The following is a 14,222-nucleotide window of genomic DNA, read 5'->3' as shown; positions in this document are numbered from 1 at the left end:
CTCTAGGTGGCGAATGGCGTTTTCAAAAGTATAAAATAGCAATTTAGTATCGAACACAGCATCAATCCATAGCACTAGGAGCTCACCATTGAGTACTTGTGCTTCCTATGGTAGAGGCTTCCACATGTGAAGGCAACTTTTATACCTGATCTTACAGTCTTGTTGCTTGGTGTTTTGGGGTTTGGTTGGTTGGTTTGGGGGGTTTTTGGTGTTTTGTTGTTGGTTGGTTGTGTTTTGTTTGTTTCCTTTTGTTTTGGTTTTTGTTTAGTTTTTTGTTTGTTTTTTTTTCTCCATAATTTGTTAATTCTGCAGTGATTTCAATGCTGAACATGCTTATGCAGTTTTTCTCATCCTGTGGAAGTGTGAAATGAGTCGATCAGTCACGCTGTGGGCTCCAACAGGAACCTGGCTTGTCGAGGTGTCTACAGTAAAGTGCTGCAAATGAGGAACCCCAAATGGCCACCTGTACAGAAATGCTCATTTTTCCTTGCCAAGGGCTCACTTGCTGGGCAAGAATGGACGCAACATGCTTTCGTGAAGTTGGAGAAGAACCAGAAATGCTGCAGGATGGCTTTGTCTGGGCAATTACAATCTGATATATACAGCTGGCAAATAGCTACATTTCGTTGGGTTGTTTTGTTTTTTTTTTTTTTTTTTGGTTGGTTTGTGGTTCTTTGGTTGTTTTGATTTTTGTATTTGGTTGGGGTTTTTTTTAATTGTTCTTCTAAAGTAGATAAAATAAATCCATACTACACATCAAAAGGGTGGTAGAAATAGCTATGTAATAGTTTCAAATGATATATGACGCTCTTTTTCTTAGACCTGTTTTTTTAAAAGGGCGAATGCTTTTTAAAGTTGGAGAACTTCGAATGTTCCTTTTCTGATGTGCATCGCTGTGCTGTTTAACTCCGCTTGCTGTTGATAATTCAAAGTCAGGTCCCACCTGTAGAATCTGTAGATAAGGCATTCACCGAAAGTGCTTCAGGGAAGGGCTTTTAAGTAGTGGTTCGATAAACACATGGTCTGGCATCTGCATGTCTTGAGATACTGTTGAAATTAAGTCAGATTTTTAATGAAGTAGCTCCCTCAAGTCTTGGAACTAATTGCATGGGCTGTGATCAGCTGAGACACTTTGATAAAGACTTGAGCTTTCTGGTTTTAATGTGTATTTATTGCAGGGAAGGAATTTTGAGCAAATATAAGAACACCGCGTGCTGTGCTCCCCCAAATTTAGACTCTCTGAGATCCTGTGGCCAGTTCTTCCTGTTGTGCGCGGCCACAGGATGCGTTCACAAAACACCGAGTGCATGCTTTGATATCCAACTCCTAATTTTCATGCGCCTTAATTAGCAAAGATACAAAATGAAGCTCTGAAGGTAGCGTTAGACGTGCAACTACACTTCTTAGCCACAGGAGGGGTCTCTAGTTCAGTTATTATTAGCAGGTATGAAAACGTTTCTAGGAAGAAATGGTTAGAAGCTGTTTTGTGTACAACCACCCATTGTATTTTAGTGCCACCGAGGAGTCGCAGTTAGTGACAGTCACACCAACGCTGCTCCACACGCTCCCGTGTAGCTCCAGCCGCCTCCTCTGCCACAGCTCCCCGTGTCGGTCCTACGGCGCAGCCGCGGCCCGTTGTACGTGTTGTCACAGGCCATCTGTGTAACCCAGGAAATGTTTTCTGCATGGCCACACTGGCTGAGGAGGTTAGTCCCGAGCAGTTGTTTAAATGTACCATTGGAAAATAAAGATAACAAACGAGTCGTTCCTCTTAGTTTGTCTTAAATGAGATAGTAGGTATTTTGTATTTCTTTTCCTTAGTTTGTTTGTGTGGGTTTTTTTATTTTATTTGGGGGGTGGAGGGGTGTCTTTTGTTCTTGTTGCTTCTCAGGACGTGTGATTCGGGCCAGGGGCTGCTGGTTGTGGCCGTGGGTGGCAGTGCCCTCAGCTCCCCAAGCTCTGCCACTGGTTTCTCGGAGCTCTCCTGAACTACCTGGAGTAGAAACACTTGTTCTCTGTGCGAACTGCGTGTCTTCCTTGGGAAGTGCTGCTACAGGTCCTTTTCTGAGATGGGATCCAGGATTAGATGGATCAAACGTTTCTACCCAGATCTGATCTCTGTGTTAGAACAATCTCGTGTATCACTGACCATCCGAGCATTTTCTTCAGAGCCGTAATCCTACACATGGCTGCGTAGATCTGGAGATACATATGGTGGTGGTATCAGTGGCAGCTCCTCTTCCTTGGGTTTTACTCAGCCCAGCGATCTCTGCTGTTACCTGGTGTTAACACTTGTTGTTTTTCTGACTGTGGTATTTAAAACTCCAGTGTAAAGGGAAACAGGGCAAGAATCCAGTACTTTATCTTGAAGCCTGAAAGATTAATAGTGTGCATGGAGTTGGGTTTGTCTTTCCATCGTAGCTTTTTAGAGATCAATAATCCTCGCTACCCTGAAGAGAGGCTGGAGTCGTTTAACCGAGAGAGGTTCTTTACTGCAGAGCCTAGACCAGGCTTAACTGTCTGCTCCTAACCTTCGATTAACCTGTGTGAATATACCTGCTTTATAAATAGAGTGGGAAAAGATAATACGTCACTGAAGACTTCATCTGCCCTAATCTTATATTTTAATTAGTTTAAGGAATTAAAGTGCAAGATGGGACTGCCAGCACTTGTATTAGTGTCTTTAACGGGGGCCCGTTGCAACGCTCCGGCCGCCGCCCGACCCGTCACCGGCCGCTGGGGCCCCGGGTCCCCTCAGCCGGGCCCCGCCCGCGCACGGCGCCTGCGCCGTGTCCCCTCCCAGGGCAAGCCGGTCACGTGATCCGCCCTCCGGCCCGCACCACCTCGCCGGGGGAGCGGAGCCAGCTCAGACTGCGGCATCTGCGGGTCGCAGTGGCAGCTTGTCCCCTGTCGACTCCTGGGGATCAGACACGGTTGTCCTTTCTCTGCGGCGTGGCACTGGGGCAGGGGATAGAGAGGGAAGGAGGGAGGCGTCTTCCGGAGCTTTTCATCTCCCCCGTCTCGTTCTGAGGTAATGGCTCTGCCTGGCCCCTGTGGACAGGGCGGCCGTGGGCCGACTCACTGCCGCACCCGGGGGGTGAGGAGGATCCTCGGGAGAGCAGCGGGAAGGACCGGCTCGGTACCGCGGTACGACCGGCCTCCTTCCCCCTCTTTCCCTCTTTCTTATCCCTCTTCTCATCGCTCCGTGAAGGCGGTGGTTGAGCAGCCAGGGAGCTGTCTGCCCCTCCTTCCCCCCCCACTGCCGGGTAGGGATGGTACGGGCCGCTGGGTCAGGCTGTGTCAGGCGCCCGCGGACACGGGACGAGACGGGGGAGCCCGGAGCCGCGGGGGTGAGCGGGGGCCGGGTCAGGGGGGATCCGGGCACGGGCAGCCTGTGCTGGGCGGCTGTCCGAGCGGGGAGGCCGAGGGCCGGTGGGGTGGGCTGGCCCGGGTGCGGCTGGGCCTGAGGCGTTCGGGTCCGCGGGCGCTGAGCAGGGCCGGTCCGACCCATCACGGCCTGAGGCTTCTGGGTGCGGGGAGGCCGCACCGGGCCCGGCGGAGCCTGAGGTGCCCGGGCCCGGCGGTCAGGTCTGTCAGACCCCAGCAGTCCCGGTAAGAACGGAGGTGTCCGGGCGGGCGGGGGTTCGGACGGTCCGGTCCCGATGGGGCCGGAGGTCAGGGACAGAGTCAGGGACCCGGGGGGTCGATCTGCTCCAGCCCCATCCCTTAGCGCACGAAGGGCTGATTCTTGTTCAGGTTACCCCATGGTGGAGTTGTGCTGGTCCCTTAGGCTGAGCTTAAGGCCAGCGATTCCTAGAGGGATGTAGGGCAGGACTTTTATAAACTAGTCTTAAGAGATGGTTTAATATCTGTTGTGTTGATATTATGTGTTTTCTCCCGTCTGCAGGAGCCCTGGCGCATGTGCTGAGCTCTCAGTATGAATGCTATTGTTGCCCTCTGCCATTTCTGTGAGCTCCACGGTCCTCGCACCCTCTTTTGTACTGAGGTTCTGCATTCGCCGCTTCCCCAAGGCGCGAGCAGTGGGGACATCTCTGGGCAGAATGAGCAGGCGGAAGAGGAGGAAGGCGGCATTCAGATGAGCAGTCGGATCCGCTCGCACAGCCCAGCAGAAGGTGCCAGCGCCGACTCCAGCAGCCCAGGGCCAAAAAAGTCAGACATGTGTGAGGCAAGTGTGACTATCTCTGTGCGGACGTTGGTGCCCTTTGGCTTAACTAAAAGGCTCTTGGATTCTCTAATTCCAATTGTATTGTTTGAGAGAGAAAAAAATTGGTAAACTGTGCTCATTTTGTATGTGACTGCCGGTACCAGAAGGTCTCTAAGTTCTCATAAACCGTAATGATCCATGACGAGGGTGTTGGGCATACAGACCAGGACAAGATGGTGTCTTGATGTCTCTCTGAGCCCTGTGATTCTCTTGTGGCTGAGAAGTGTTTCCCTCATTCTTGAAGAGTGTTTCTTTTATTAGATTAGGTCTGGTCATTTATTAATAGTAATTTTAAGAGCGGTATTGATTAGGAAACAGAAACAAATGCAAAAGAGATTTAAACAATAAAGAAAATGTATATTCTTAGTTGTTCTCATGCTTGTCTACTGTTAGTACTTGTTCTGAGATATTTGTTATTTACTGTCCTTTAGGTTATGGCCAGTTTTGTTGTGCCAGTTGGTTTTGCAGCTGCTGTTAATGGAATTTTATGACTTGTAGAGCCAGCACCAAATTCACAATCAAATTAAATAGTGGAAAAGGAGCACAAGAGCAGAGGAAATATATCACACAGAGCTCTGCGTGAGGAGCTGGGTTCAAATCCTGACCCTGACTCCTATTTCTTTTCTTCTAAGTATTTGTGTTCTTATCTGTACGTCTGAATAATGCTTCCCTACATTTTGAAGGGAATATGCAGAGGCCTTTGGAAACCTTAGATAACTGCGTGCTCATTTATGGCTGGATCTGCTTTTCTGTCTTCAGGGTTGCCGCTCTCTTGCAGGAGGACATCCTGGATATGTCAGCCACGACAAAGAAACTTCCATCAAGTACGTCAGTCACCAGCACCCGAACCACCCCCAGCTGTTCAGCATTGTGCGCCAGGCCTGTGTTCGCAGCCTGAGCTGTGAGGTAACTGCCTTGGAGTTCAGGGAGCAAACCTCTTTATGGCCTTGTGCATAATTTCAAATCCAAGATAGTGCTTTGCTGGTCCTGGCTTCAGTTTTTAAGGTTGATCTTTGATAACCGTGAGGGTTCCTTCCTCTCACCTTGTGAGGCCAGAAATTTCCCTGTCTAGTCTTTGCTTCTATGTGTTTATTGTTTTTCTTTGTGAGATAATCTGCTGCTTAGCGCCAGAAATCTTTGTAGACCATTAACATTCAGCATCTCATAGAAGTCAAGGGAGAACCTCACAGATTATTGAGCATTTTTGTGTCGGGATCAGCAAAATCCCTTGTGGATTCTCAACAGCATTGTAGTTGAATAGAGCCGAGTTCTGAAAATACAGTTAACTTGAAGTTTTTATAGTGTTTGCAGGATAACTCTGGAGCTCTGTTTGACCACAGGTTTTGTACAGTGGTCTAAAAGAACCTTGTTTTATTCACCAAGTGTGTGCTGAAGAGCAGGAAGCTTTGTGCAGTTTATTACCATTTCCACTGCGTGATGTTTTTAACTACACTGGTGTATGTTTCCCTCCCCTTCAGGTCTGCCCAGGACGCGAAGGTCCTATTTTTTTCGGAGATGAACAGCATGGGTTTGTGTTCAGCCACACCTTCTTCATCAAAGACAGCTTGGCTCGTGGTTTCCAGCGCTGGTACAGCATCATCACTATCATGATGGACCGGATTTACCTCATCAACTCCTGGCCTTTCTTGTTGGGAAAAATCAGAGGCATCATTGATGAGCTTCAGGGGAAAGCACTTAAGGTAGGTCAGTGCAGAGTCCATTTGATGCAGCATTAGTAAAACATTACAATAGTCGATTTACAGCTGAGTCAAAAAGTTGATCCAGCTCGTTGCAGCCAGGGTGGTCATTAAGGTTGACATAAGGGACATGAGGACAGTGCATATTGGGGCATGTAGGAGAGAAGGAACAGGGTCATTATCTCATTTTAAGCCGCTCATAACGCTTGTCACAGACCTAACTGCTAGGCAATAGCTCTGTTAGAAACTTAAGTAACTAAAGTTGTGAAGGAGGATGGGTTTGGAGCACAGGTGTTACTTAATTGTAATTTTAGTCAATCTAAGACTAAGATGTTCCTTCCTTCTCTTTTCCCATAATTTACAATGTACTTTAGGTGATTGTGTGTGACACACCCTTTTCACTTTGTATTTTTGTTGGGGTTTTGCTGGCTCAGCTTTATGTGAGCACTTTATTTTTTTTAGTCTCTTACTCTGCCCTTCTCTGCGTGCAGGTGTTTGAAGCGGAGCAGTACGGGTGCCCTCAGCGCGCCCAGCGCATGAACACGGCCTTCACTCCCTTCCTGCACCAGCGCAACGGCAACGCCGCCCGCTCCTTAACCTCACTGACCAACGATGAAAACCTCTGGGCATGTTTGCATACTTCCTTTGCTTGGTAATGCCATTTGTGTATCTAGCTTCTGCTGCTCCTTCGTGACGAGAATATTGTCATGTTCTGAAAGGGTGGAAATGTGATTTCAGTGTTTGGGTATTTTTTCCTTGAGGCAGTAAGTTGGACTTTGCTAAGTAGTCTCTGAATTGGAGTGAGTTAAGCACAGACAGCAGCCTGCTGATGCCTTTAGGACAAAAAAATTCTTGTTGCTGTGAAGTAAACCTACGGGTGTGGTTGCTAATGGAAACCACATCTGTCTAGATGGAAAGGTTTTGCAGTTTAAAAGAAAGTATGGAAGAAAGTAAGCAAAAACGCTTCTACCCCCAGCTTGTTGTACATCAGATTTGCGCTTGAAATACAGCGGTTGTTCACCTGGCAGTGCCCGTGGTTTGTGATGGGCGGTTTGGGAGGCACAGGCGTTTGCTGCAGTTGTGTGTCTGTGGGAGTCCAGTTGCTTCAGGGCCTGACTTGCTCCTCAGACTTCCCTGGAAAGTTGCCACAGAGAGGGTTGCAACACGGGCATGTGACTTGGATGGGGGATAAGTATGTTGCATAAAGCAACTACAAAATGGTCGGCTTTTCGGTGACTTGGAGTGGCAGCAGTTGTAAGGTGCATTGATAGTTACCACACCAAGGAAAGCAGAGAGATGTGCGGAAAGGAAACACAAAGCGGTTAGCGGTTGAATTTCTTTGTTGAGCTCATCGCACCCAGTTTCTTACTGGATTTCTGCACTTAGCAGGCAGGCTTAACGACCGCCACTTCTGTTTCCTTCTGTGTCTCCAGGCTTTTGAAAGCTTGTGGCAGCCGACTCACAGAGAAGCTTCTGGAGGGAGCACCAACAGAAGACACCCTCGTTCAGATGGAAAAACTTGCAGGTGAGATCGAAGTTTCCAGAACTGGAAGACTGCTTTGGGTGGTAAAAGACTAAGTCCTTTTGCGTGTCATAGTGCAGCCATCTCTCATCAACTTCACCTTGCCGTCAGCCTCCACAAGAACTGGTGCGCTCTCGCATATGACAAGAACATGAAATTGAGGCCCTTGGCCTTGCGGGCTCTCTGTGCGCACATGTGGTGTTTGTTACTTGCGTAGGAATGTTGCATCATCGTGATTATTGTTCTCTCTGGCTGGGTTGGGCCTCCCAATGAGTCTTTAAACCAGGGGAATTTGCAATCACAATTCATGGACTTTTTCTCCTTTTTCTCCAAAATCTCTAAAATTAAAGGATTTTTTTTTTCTTGCATTGAATTATTTTATTAATACATCTAGACTAGAATCTACAAAACCTACCTCAAAGCTTTGGCCATGACCTTTAAAACAAGAACAGAGAATGTGTAGCTGGTCAAAAGATGTGACTTTGTGTTCTGTAGAAGATTGACATTCCTTCTTGACCCTTCCGTTATCTGAATTACGAAACTTCATTAACACCTTGGGTGTGTCAGTGACGCCAGTTCTTGTAGCTGCTGTGTTTTGGACTCCCCACAAAGGGCCAAAATGAGTTGGCTGCAGCGTGTGTAGGCACTTCTGAGGCAGTTCCCCTTCCTACAGAGCAGCAGTTTTTGTGACCACTCTACCTTTTTTTTTGCTAGACCTGAAAGAAGAGTCAGAAGGCTGGGATGGTTCTGAGGAAGAAGAGAAGCCTTCTTCCCAGCCAGATGTTGTGGAAGGGCAGGAGCTTTCTAAATGCTCCCCTGAAACATCTCTGATGCCAGATTGCAACAGCTGGAACGTAGCTCACAGGAGGTTGTCTGTCTTCCGCTCTCTCAGGCACATGAGACAGGTAAGAGAGGAGCACAGGTACTCTGATGATGAATTCACAAGCTAATAGCTTTTTTTTTTCCCTCCTGTTGATATATTTTTTAAAAGATAGATTTATTTCCTGCAGTCTTCACCTTTTTCTTGGTTCTGTGTTCAACACAGTGCCTGCACAGCAAGTAAAGCGGCATTAGCTGCATCTCTGAGGACTCTCCCTTCCTCTGAGGTCATGTGGGATGGAATCATATGATTTCTCTCCAAGTATGCACTTTTCTTCTTCCCAGGACAGTAATTTAATATAGAGGTCATGCAGCATCTTCAAAGTCAAGTATTATTTGCTTAAAACAAGAGTGTTTTAGAGAGGGGGAAATAATTTGCAAAGAAAACCAATGGCTCTATACAGATGTAGCTTTAGTGCTTCCAGTTACCTGACTGAGGTGGAAGGTTCTGTGCATTTGACCCACTCTTTCACTATTTTCCTGGACACTCCTGACAAATAACCTCCCATATTTTTGATTTTTATCTGCTTTATTTCTTTAGCTTCCGTTTGTTTTACTTTCTCCTAATTTGGAATGCTTGAAGGTATTAAACTACACTGTGTTACAAGCATGTGCCTTTGGAGGCTTGTCTAAGAATATTCTTTCATCTTCTACACCTGAATCACTGTTGTGAACATAACCCAGATCAGTGAAATGCCAGAAAGTTGTTATCATCTCATATAAGTTGTTCAGTCCCATTCCAAATGGGCCTGTGTCTGTTTTGCCAAAACCACTAATTTGGCCAACAAGTGAGCTGATCAACGCACTCAGAATTTGGAGCAACCTAGAAATGCAACTGTTGTTAATGTGCTTGACGCTGGATTGGGTCATTCATTAGGCACGTTGGCCAAGTGGTACTTTGCTGCTGTCTGTTCTCGAAACCATACATGGGGGTGAATATTGTTTTTTATGTCAGTCTGATGCCTTTCACACCAGTCGAAGAAACACTTGACTCTGGTGCTGTGGTTTAGAGCTGTTACTCTGTGCACAAGACCTAAATTTTCATGTTCAATTCCAGCCATTTTTTTACATGCCAGTCATGTTTTTGTCAGGGCAAACCAGACATTTTGCTGATTTTCATAACCAATGGAGAATGGTTTGTTTTCAGGTTCTTGGGGCATCAGCATTCCGCATGCTGGCTTGGCATGTCCTGATGGGGAACCAGGTCATCTGGAAAGCTCGAGATACCGATCTTGTTCAGTCTGCTTTTGATGTGCTACGGGTAAAAACTTTTTTCCTTTTGTTTCCTGGCTGCATATTTTTACATATATTTCTCTACTAGTCCAGCCTTCATAACAACCTGACTCTGACATGTAATCTTGTGGAGAATGTGTTGTAAATCACATGGTTTTGAACAAACAAAACAACATAAAAACCCTCAACCTTTGGTCTTGATTGTCCTCAGCAAGTGCATGGTCTTTCAAGCTGAGTAGGATCTTTCTGATCCCCCAGACCAAGAGCATCTGCATGAGCAGTGCTCCAGGTCTTGGCTGCTTCTGGAAGTCAGGGAAAAACCTGTACTTTACTGTTTTTTTAACTCCAGTGTTTCTCTTGATGTGTTTCCTCCCTTCTGCAGACCATGCTGCCTGTCGGATGTGTGCGGATCATCCCCTACAGTGACCAGTATGAAGAGGCGTATCGGTGTAACTTCCTAGGGCTGAGCCCGCACGTTCAAATCCCTTCCCACATATTATCATCTGGTAAGAACCTGTTGCAGAAACCTCTCCTTCCCTTAAAATCTTATGTTAAAGGACACAAAATGGGTTTTTTTTTTTCTTTATTACATATTGGCAGTCTCTCATGATGCTGGATGAACTATAAGCTGAACCACTTCATTTTTTTTGTTGTTGTTTTTGACCCATATTCTTGCCTGATCAATAGTTGAAAGATGCAACACCACACTGATCGTAGGACAGCTGACAATCCTGGTTCCTACTGAGGAAAGGTTAATTCTGGGCCAAATATTGCGAGCTGACAGAGCTGTGCTTTCTTGGAGCAGGGTATGTAGGTGTATTTTATAATCTGGGCTAGTCCGGTTAATGTTCTTTTGGGCTCTTGTTCCTCTTAGAGTTCGCAGTCCTTGTGGAAGTTCGCACCGCCACCCGCTCCAATCTGTGCCCGACCCTGTTTGATGAGGAGCAGTCCCTCAACAAGTACGAGTTTGTTGTCACCAGTGGTAGCCCCGTTGCAGCAGATCGAGGTGGGTGATTTGAAAGCAGAAAGAATCTGTATCGCTGAGATTAAAAGAGCATCTCGATCTTAACCTGTTTTTTATGCTGTACCTGTACTGGCCCTTAAGGAGGCCTGGGTAGAAAGCCAGGTCAGTGTACAACTGCGGTACTGCTGTTTGAGGTGAGGTTTACCGCAGTCTGCTTAATTATGAAGGGTTTGCTTTACCTGACCAGCATTTTACTTATTAATTTTCAGAATTGAGAAACAAATTCTGTAACATGGTTACAGTAGCAATGGTAAGGAAATTCTTCTGTTATCCGCAATGAACGCTTTCTATCCTGGAATGCTTTAGTGTTTATTTTGATTAAGTCTAGCTTAGAAGGACCGTGACGTTACTCATCTCCCATGTTCCATTTGATAGACAAGTATGGCTGATACAGAAATGCCCAGACCTTTGGGGTTTTTTTTACTTGCTTTGTTCAAGGACTTGAACACTTGCACCTAGATGGGATTGGAGTCAACTCCATCACTCTTGTCTATTGTACAAAGCATGAAGACTTTTTGTAACTCTGCTTTTTTTGATATGGGACTAGAAACAACAGAATCTAAACAACTGCAGTTTAAAAGTGGGTCTGAAGAAAACAAAGGCCCCTGAACCTGTGTGTATGCCCCAGGGTCCTTCACAAAATTCATGTTGCTTCTTGGATCAGGTGTTTTTCTAGTGGGCTGATCTTCAGTTCCTCTTCCATAGAAATGAAATCAAAGCAGGCCCACTGGGGGATATATTTTTCCACCATGTAGAATAGATTTCTTCCTGACTCGAAGATTATTATCCGTGAACTAATCAAGCCAAAAATCTCTGAAATTGGCTGTGCTGTGTATTAATAGTGTAGCTTTCTGCATATAGAGGAAGCTGCATTAATGCACCAGACCAAAGTAGTAGTGAAAAATGAGTGCAGGCTGGTGCTCTTGGACAGAATGAGAGGTGGAACAAATGTGTGTCCTTGTCTGTAATTTCAGCAGGTGTTCAGGCCCAGGTCATAGAATAAATGGACTAGTCCTTGCAAAAAATTACTAGTAAAGGTGTAAGTGGGTAACATATAGCATGTGTGTTCTTTTTCTCACCCTTTTTCTCCTCTTTCTCATCCTGTAGTTGGCCCTACTATCTTGAACAAGATCGAAGCTGCTCTTACCAACCAGAACCTCTCTGTGGATGTTGTGGATCAGTGCCTCGTTTGCCTGAAGGAGGAGTGGATGAAGTAAGTAGGACTACACGGCTTTCGGAGAAACAGCTTTGGCGCTAATCCTGGAACAGTTACAGCAGAGAGCAAGACTTGCTGGTAGTCAGGGAACTTCTTTGGGGTATTGACAGAATCATTTAGGTTGGAATCCTGTTGGGAGCTAAGAATATTGGAGTTCTAGTCTAGTCTTAGCTCTCTTTTTTGGCTTTCATCAGTTCGTAACCTTTACACTTCAGTTCATGCCATCTGTAGTTTACCTACATGACAATACTTGTCTGCTTTGTGTACGTTACGAGGATTAAGTATGCAAATATATATACGCCTGTCAACGTGTTCTATATTCCAGTGCAGATAACATGCCAAACAAATGTCATGGTTGTGCCTTCGGGCGCTGCATTTCAGAGGTGCAAGTAGTTATAAAGGAAGACCAGCCAGTCATGTGAAATAATTTGTAGAACATTAGGATTTTGTGAATTTACCTGAAGGCCAGATGGGCAGTAGATGTTGCTCTCAGGTAGATTCCCAGTTGTCACAATTAATTGTACTTTTTGCTAGAAAGAAAAGACAGGCTAGAATTACGCATATTTCTACTGAAAATGAGTAGACTTCCTAACTGATTCCTCCTTTTCCTGTACTTTTTAATTCAAAACATGACAATACTCTCCACAGAATATTGTTTGAAGCTTTTATTAACTTTTAGTTGCAGTAGGTGCCAAGAGAAGCCGCGCTCGCTGCTCATTCCCTGTTTGATGCGTGCAAGTCCATCACAATAGTGACAGGAATTTCTTGTTTCTGCAGTAAAGTGAAGGTCCTCTTCAAATTCACAAAAGTGGACAGCAGACCCAAGGAGGATACCCAGAAACTGCTGAGCATTCTGGGAGCTGCAGAGGAGGACAACGTCAAGCTTCTCAAGTTCTGGATGACTGGCCTGAGCAAGACATACAAGTCCCACCTGATGTCAACGGTTCGCAGCCCCACGTCCTCAGAGTCCCGCAACTAAAGGGCGCCCAGCCTCACTTGCTGCCTTCAGATAATCGCGGGGAACCCCAAATTCTGCCTGCTGAGCCCGCAGCAGATGCATTAGGCGGACAGTGAAACTTTGTTGCTGTTCCTGTGGTCCTCAAACTAACTTGAAGAGTCACTTGAGTCTTTTCTAATTGCTGTGAGACTGAACTAATAAGTGCTAATAAATAGTGCTGCTGTCTGTCCTGAAACTCGACTCTAGATCTAGACCTGCACGCTCAAGACTTAAATACAGCAATGCTCAAAGAATCTGCGTGAGTTAATTAAAATCCCATACTGTCCTCATTAAGCATTACGGTGTGGCAGTAGAGCTCGGGTTTAGATTTCATTGGCAAGACTCAGATACCTGTGACAACATCAAGAACTCCTGGGAGTGGATATAGTTAATCTCTCTGAATCCCACATAAATCGCCTAAAAGCCTGAGAGAACAGGAACCAAAAATAAGTGACACGTCACAGGGTACGAATCACGTGTAAATTATTTCAAACCACTTTGTGCTCGGATTTAAGAAGAGACTATTTTCTGCTGTAGCATAAGTCAGGATGTCCCGTTGGAGTCCTGTCACTCTTATTTATTTATATCTTAACTTGAGACAGTTTCAGCACTTGCTTTGGAAATCTTGTCTATTAGAAGTTGCAGAAAGCAGCCTGTTTGTATTCTGCAGGGTGAGAGACTCGCCTTGTTTTTCCTGTGGTTGCAAAACTTCCAGGTCATGAAGATAACCTCGCCAGGATGAGGTTGCTGATGTTCTTCTGTCTTCAGAAATAGTTTTCTAGCTTCCTAATTAAGTTAAGCAGGAACAAAATCCAACCTGTAGGTGCTCCGTTCTTATATAACTCTGTAGTAGCCATTTTTGCTTCATGGAAACATTGGTGCATTTTTTTTTTTAATTACCTAAACAGATATTTCTTATCTATATTGTGAGGAATTACTGTTTCTGTTGTGAAGTATTCTTTTGTCTTTTTTTTCCTGGATCATTGTTGGGAAAACTTGACGTTACCGCAGACATTTGTAACAACCTAGAGGCAGGTTTTACCCAGGTGACCTTCTACACTCAGTCAAACAAGACTCAAACTCAGAGGAGATGTTCCAACTTGTCGTGAGTTCTGTTCTTATGTATAAAATATGCAGGTTGATTTTTGTCTGGAACATCTGTAAAATGGAGACAGGCGTTAAATCTCATTAAGAGCTATTTTTGTAAAACGGACAAAGCCTGGTTTTGTGTTCATTTTTCAATGTGTGTGTGTTGGGGTGGGGGAAGCAGCAATTGATCCACAAGTTAATTCCCGATGTTACTTTGATTTAATTTGTAGAATTTAACAAGTTTTTAGCTTTGTAGGCATTAGTTTCTTGTACTTCTGGAGCAAGAGATGCTCAAATAATTTAAAATGCTTGACTGGACATAACCACAGGGTATTCAAGC

The 14,222-nt window shown here is 45.4% G+C and overlaps 1 protein-coding gene across 3 annotated transcripts; it reads left to right on the top strand.

Moving 5' to 3' along the window:
- The first annotated feature begins 2,864 nt into the window (after positions 1–2,864).
- On the top strand, positions 2,865–14,010 carry FLCN (folliculin). Of its 3 annotated transcripts, none has more exons than XM_082064642.1 (12): positions 2,865–3,031; positions 3,908–4,186; positions 4,985–5,131; positions 5,704–5,925; positions 6,414–6,574; positions 7,356–7,447; positions 8,159–8,349; positions 9,471–9,584; positions 9,939–10,062; positions 10,431–10,562; positions 11,688–11,793; positions 12,574–14,010. In XM_082064642.1, the coding sequence occupies exons 2-12, from the start codon at positions 3,938–3,940 to the stop codon at positions 12,773–12,775; spliced, it is 1,740 nt and encodes a 579-aa protein (XP_081920768.1). In that variant the 5' UTR covers positions 2,865–3,031; positions 3,908–3,937; the 3' UTR covers positions 12,776–14,010. The 3 variants fall into 3 exon arrangements, with proteins under 3 accessions (XP_081920768.1, XP_081920767.1, XP_081920766.1); XM_082064641.1 differs by lacking the exon at positions 2,865–3,031 and adding an exon at positions 3,054–3,147; XM_082064640.1 differs by lacking the exon at positions 2,865–3,031 and adding an exon at positions 3,193–3,350.
- The last annotated feature ends 212 nt before the right edge of the window (positions 14,011–14,222 follow it).

Source organism: Streptopelia decaocto (genome assembly GCF_964273445.1).
Source record: "Streptopelia decaocto genome assembly, chromosome: 13".
Lineage (NCBI taxonomy): Eukaryota > Metazoa > Chordata > Aves > Columbiformes > Columbidae > Streptopelia > Streptopelia decaocto.
The sequence above is the reverse complement of the archived record's forward strand: the minus strand, read 5'-3'. Positions and strand labels throughout refer to the sequence as shown.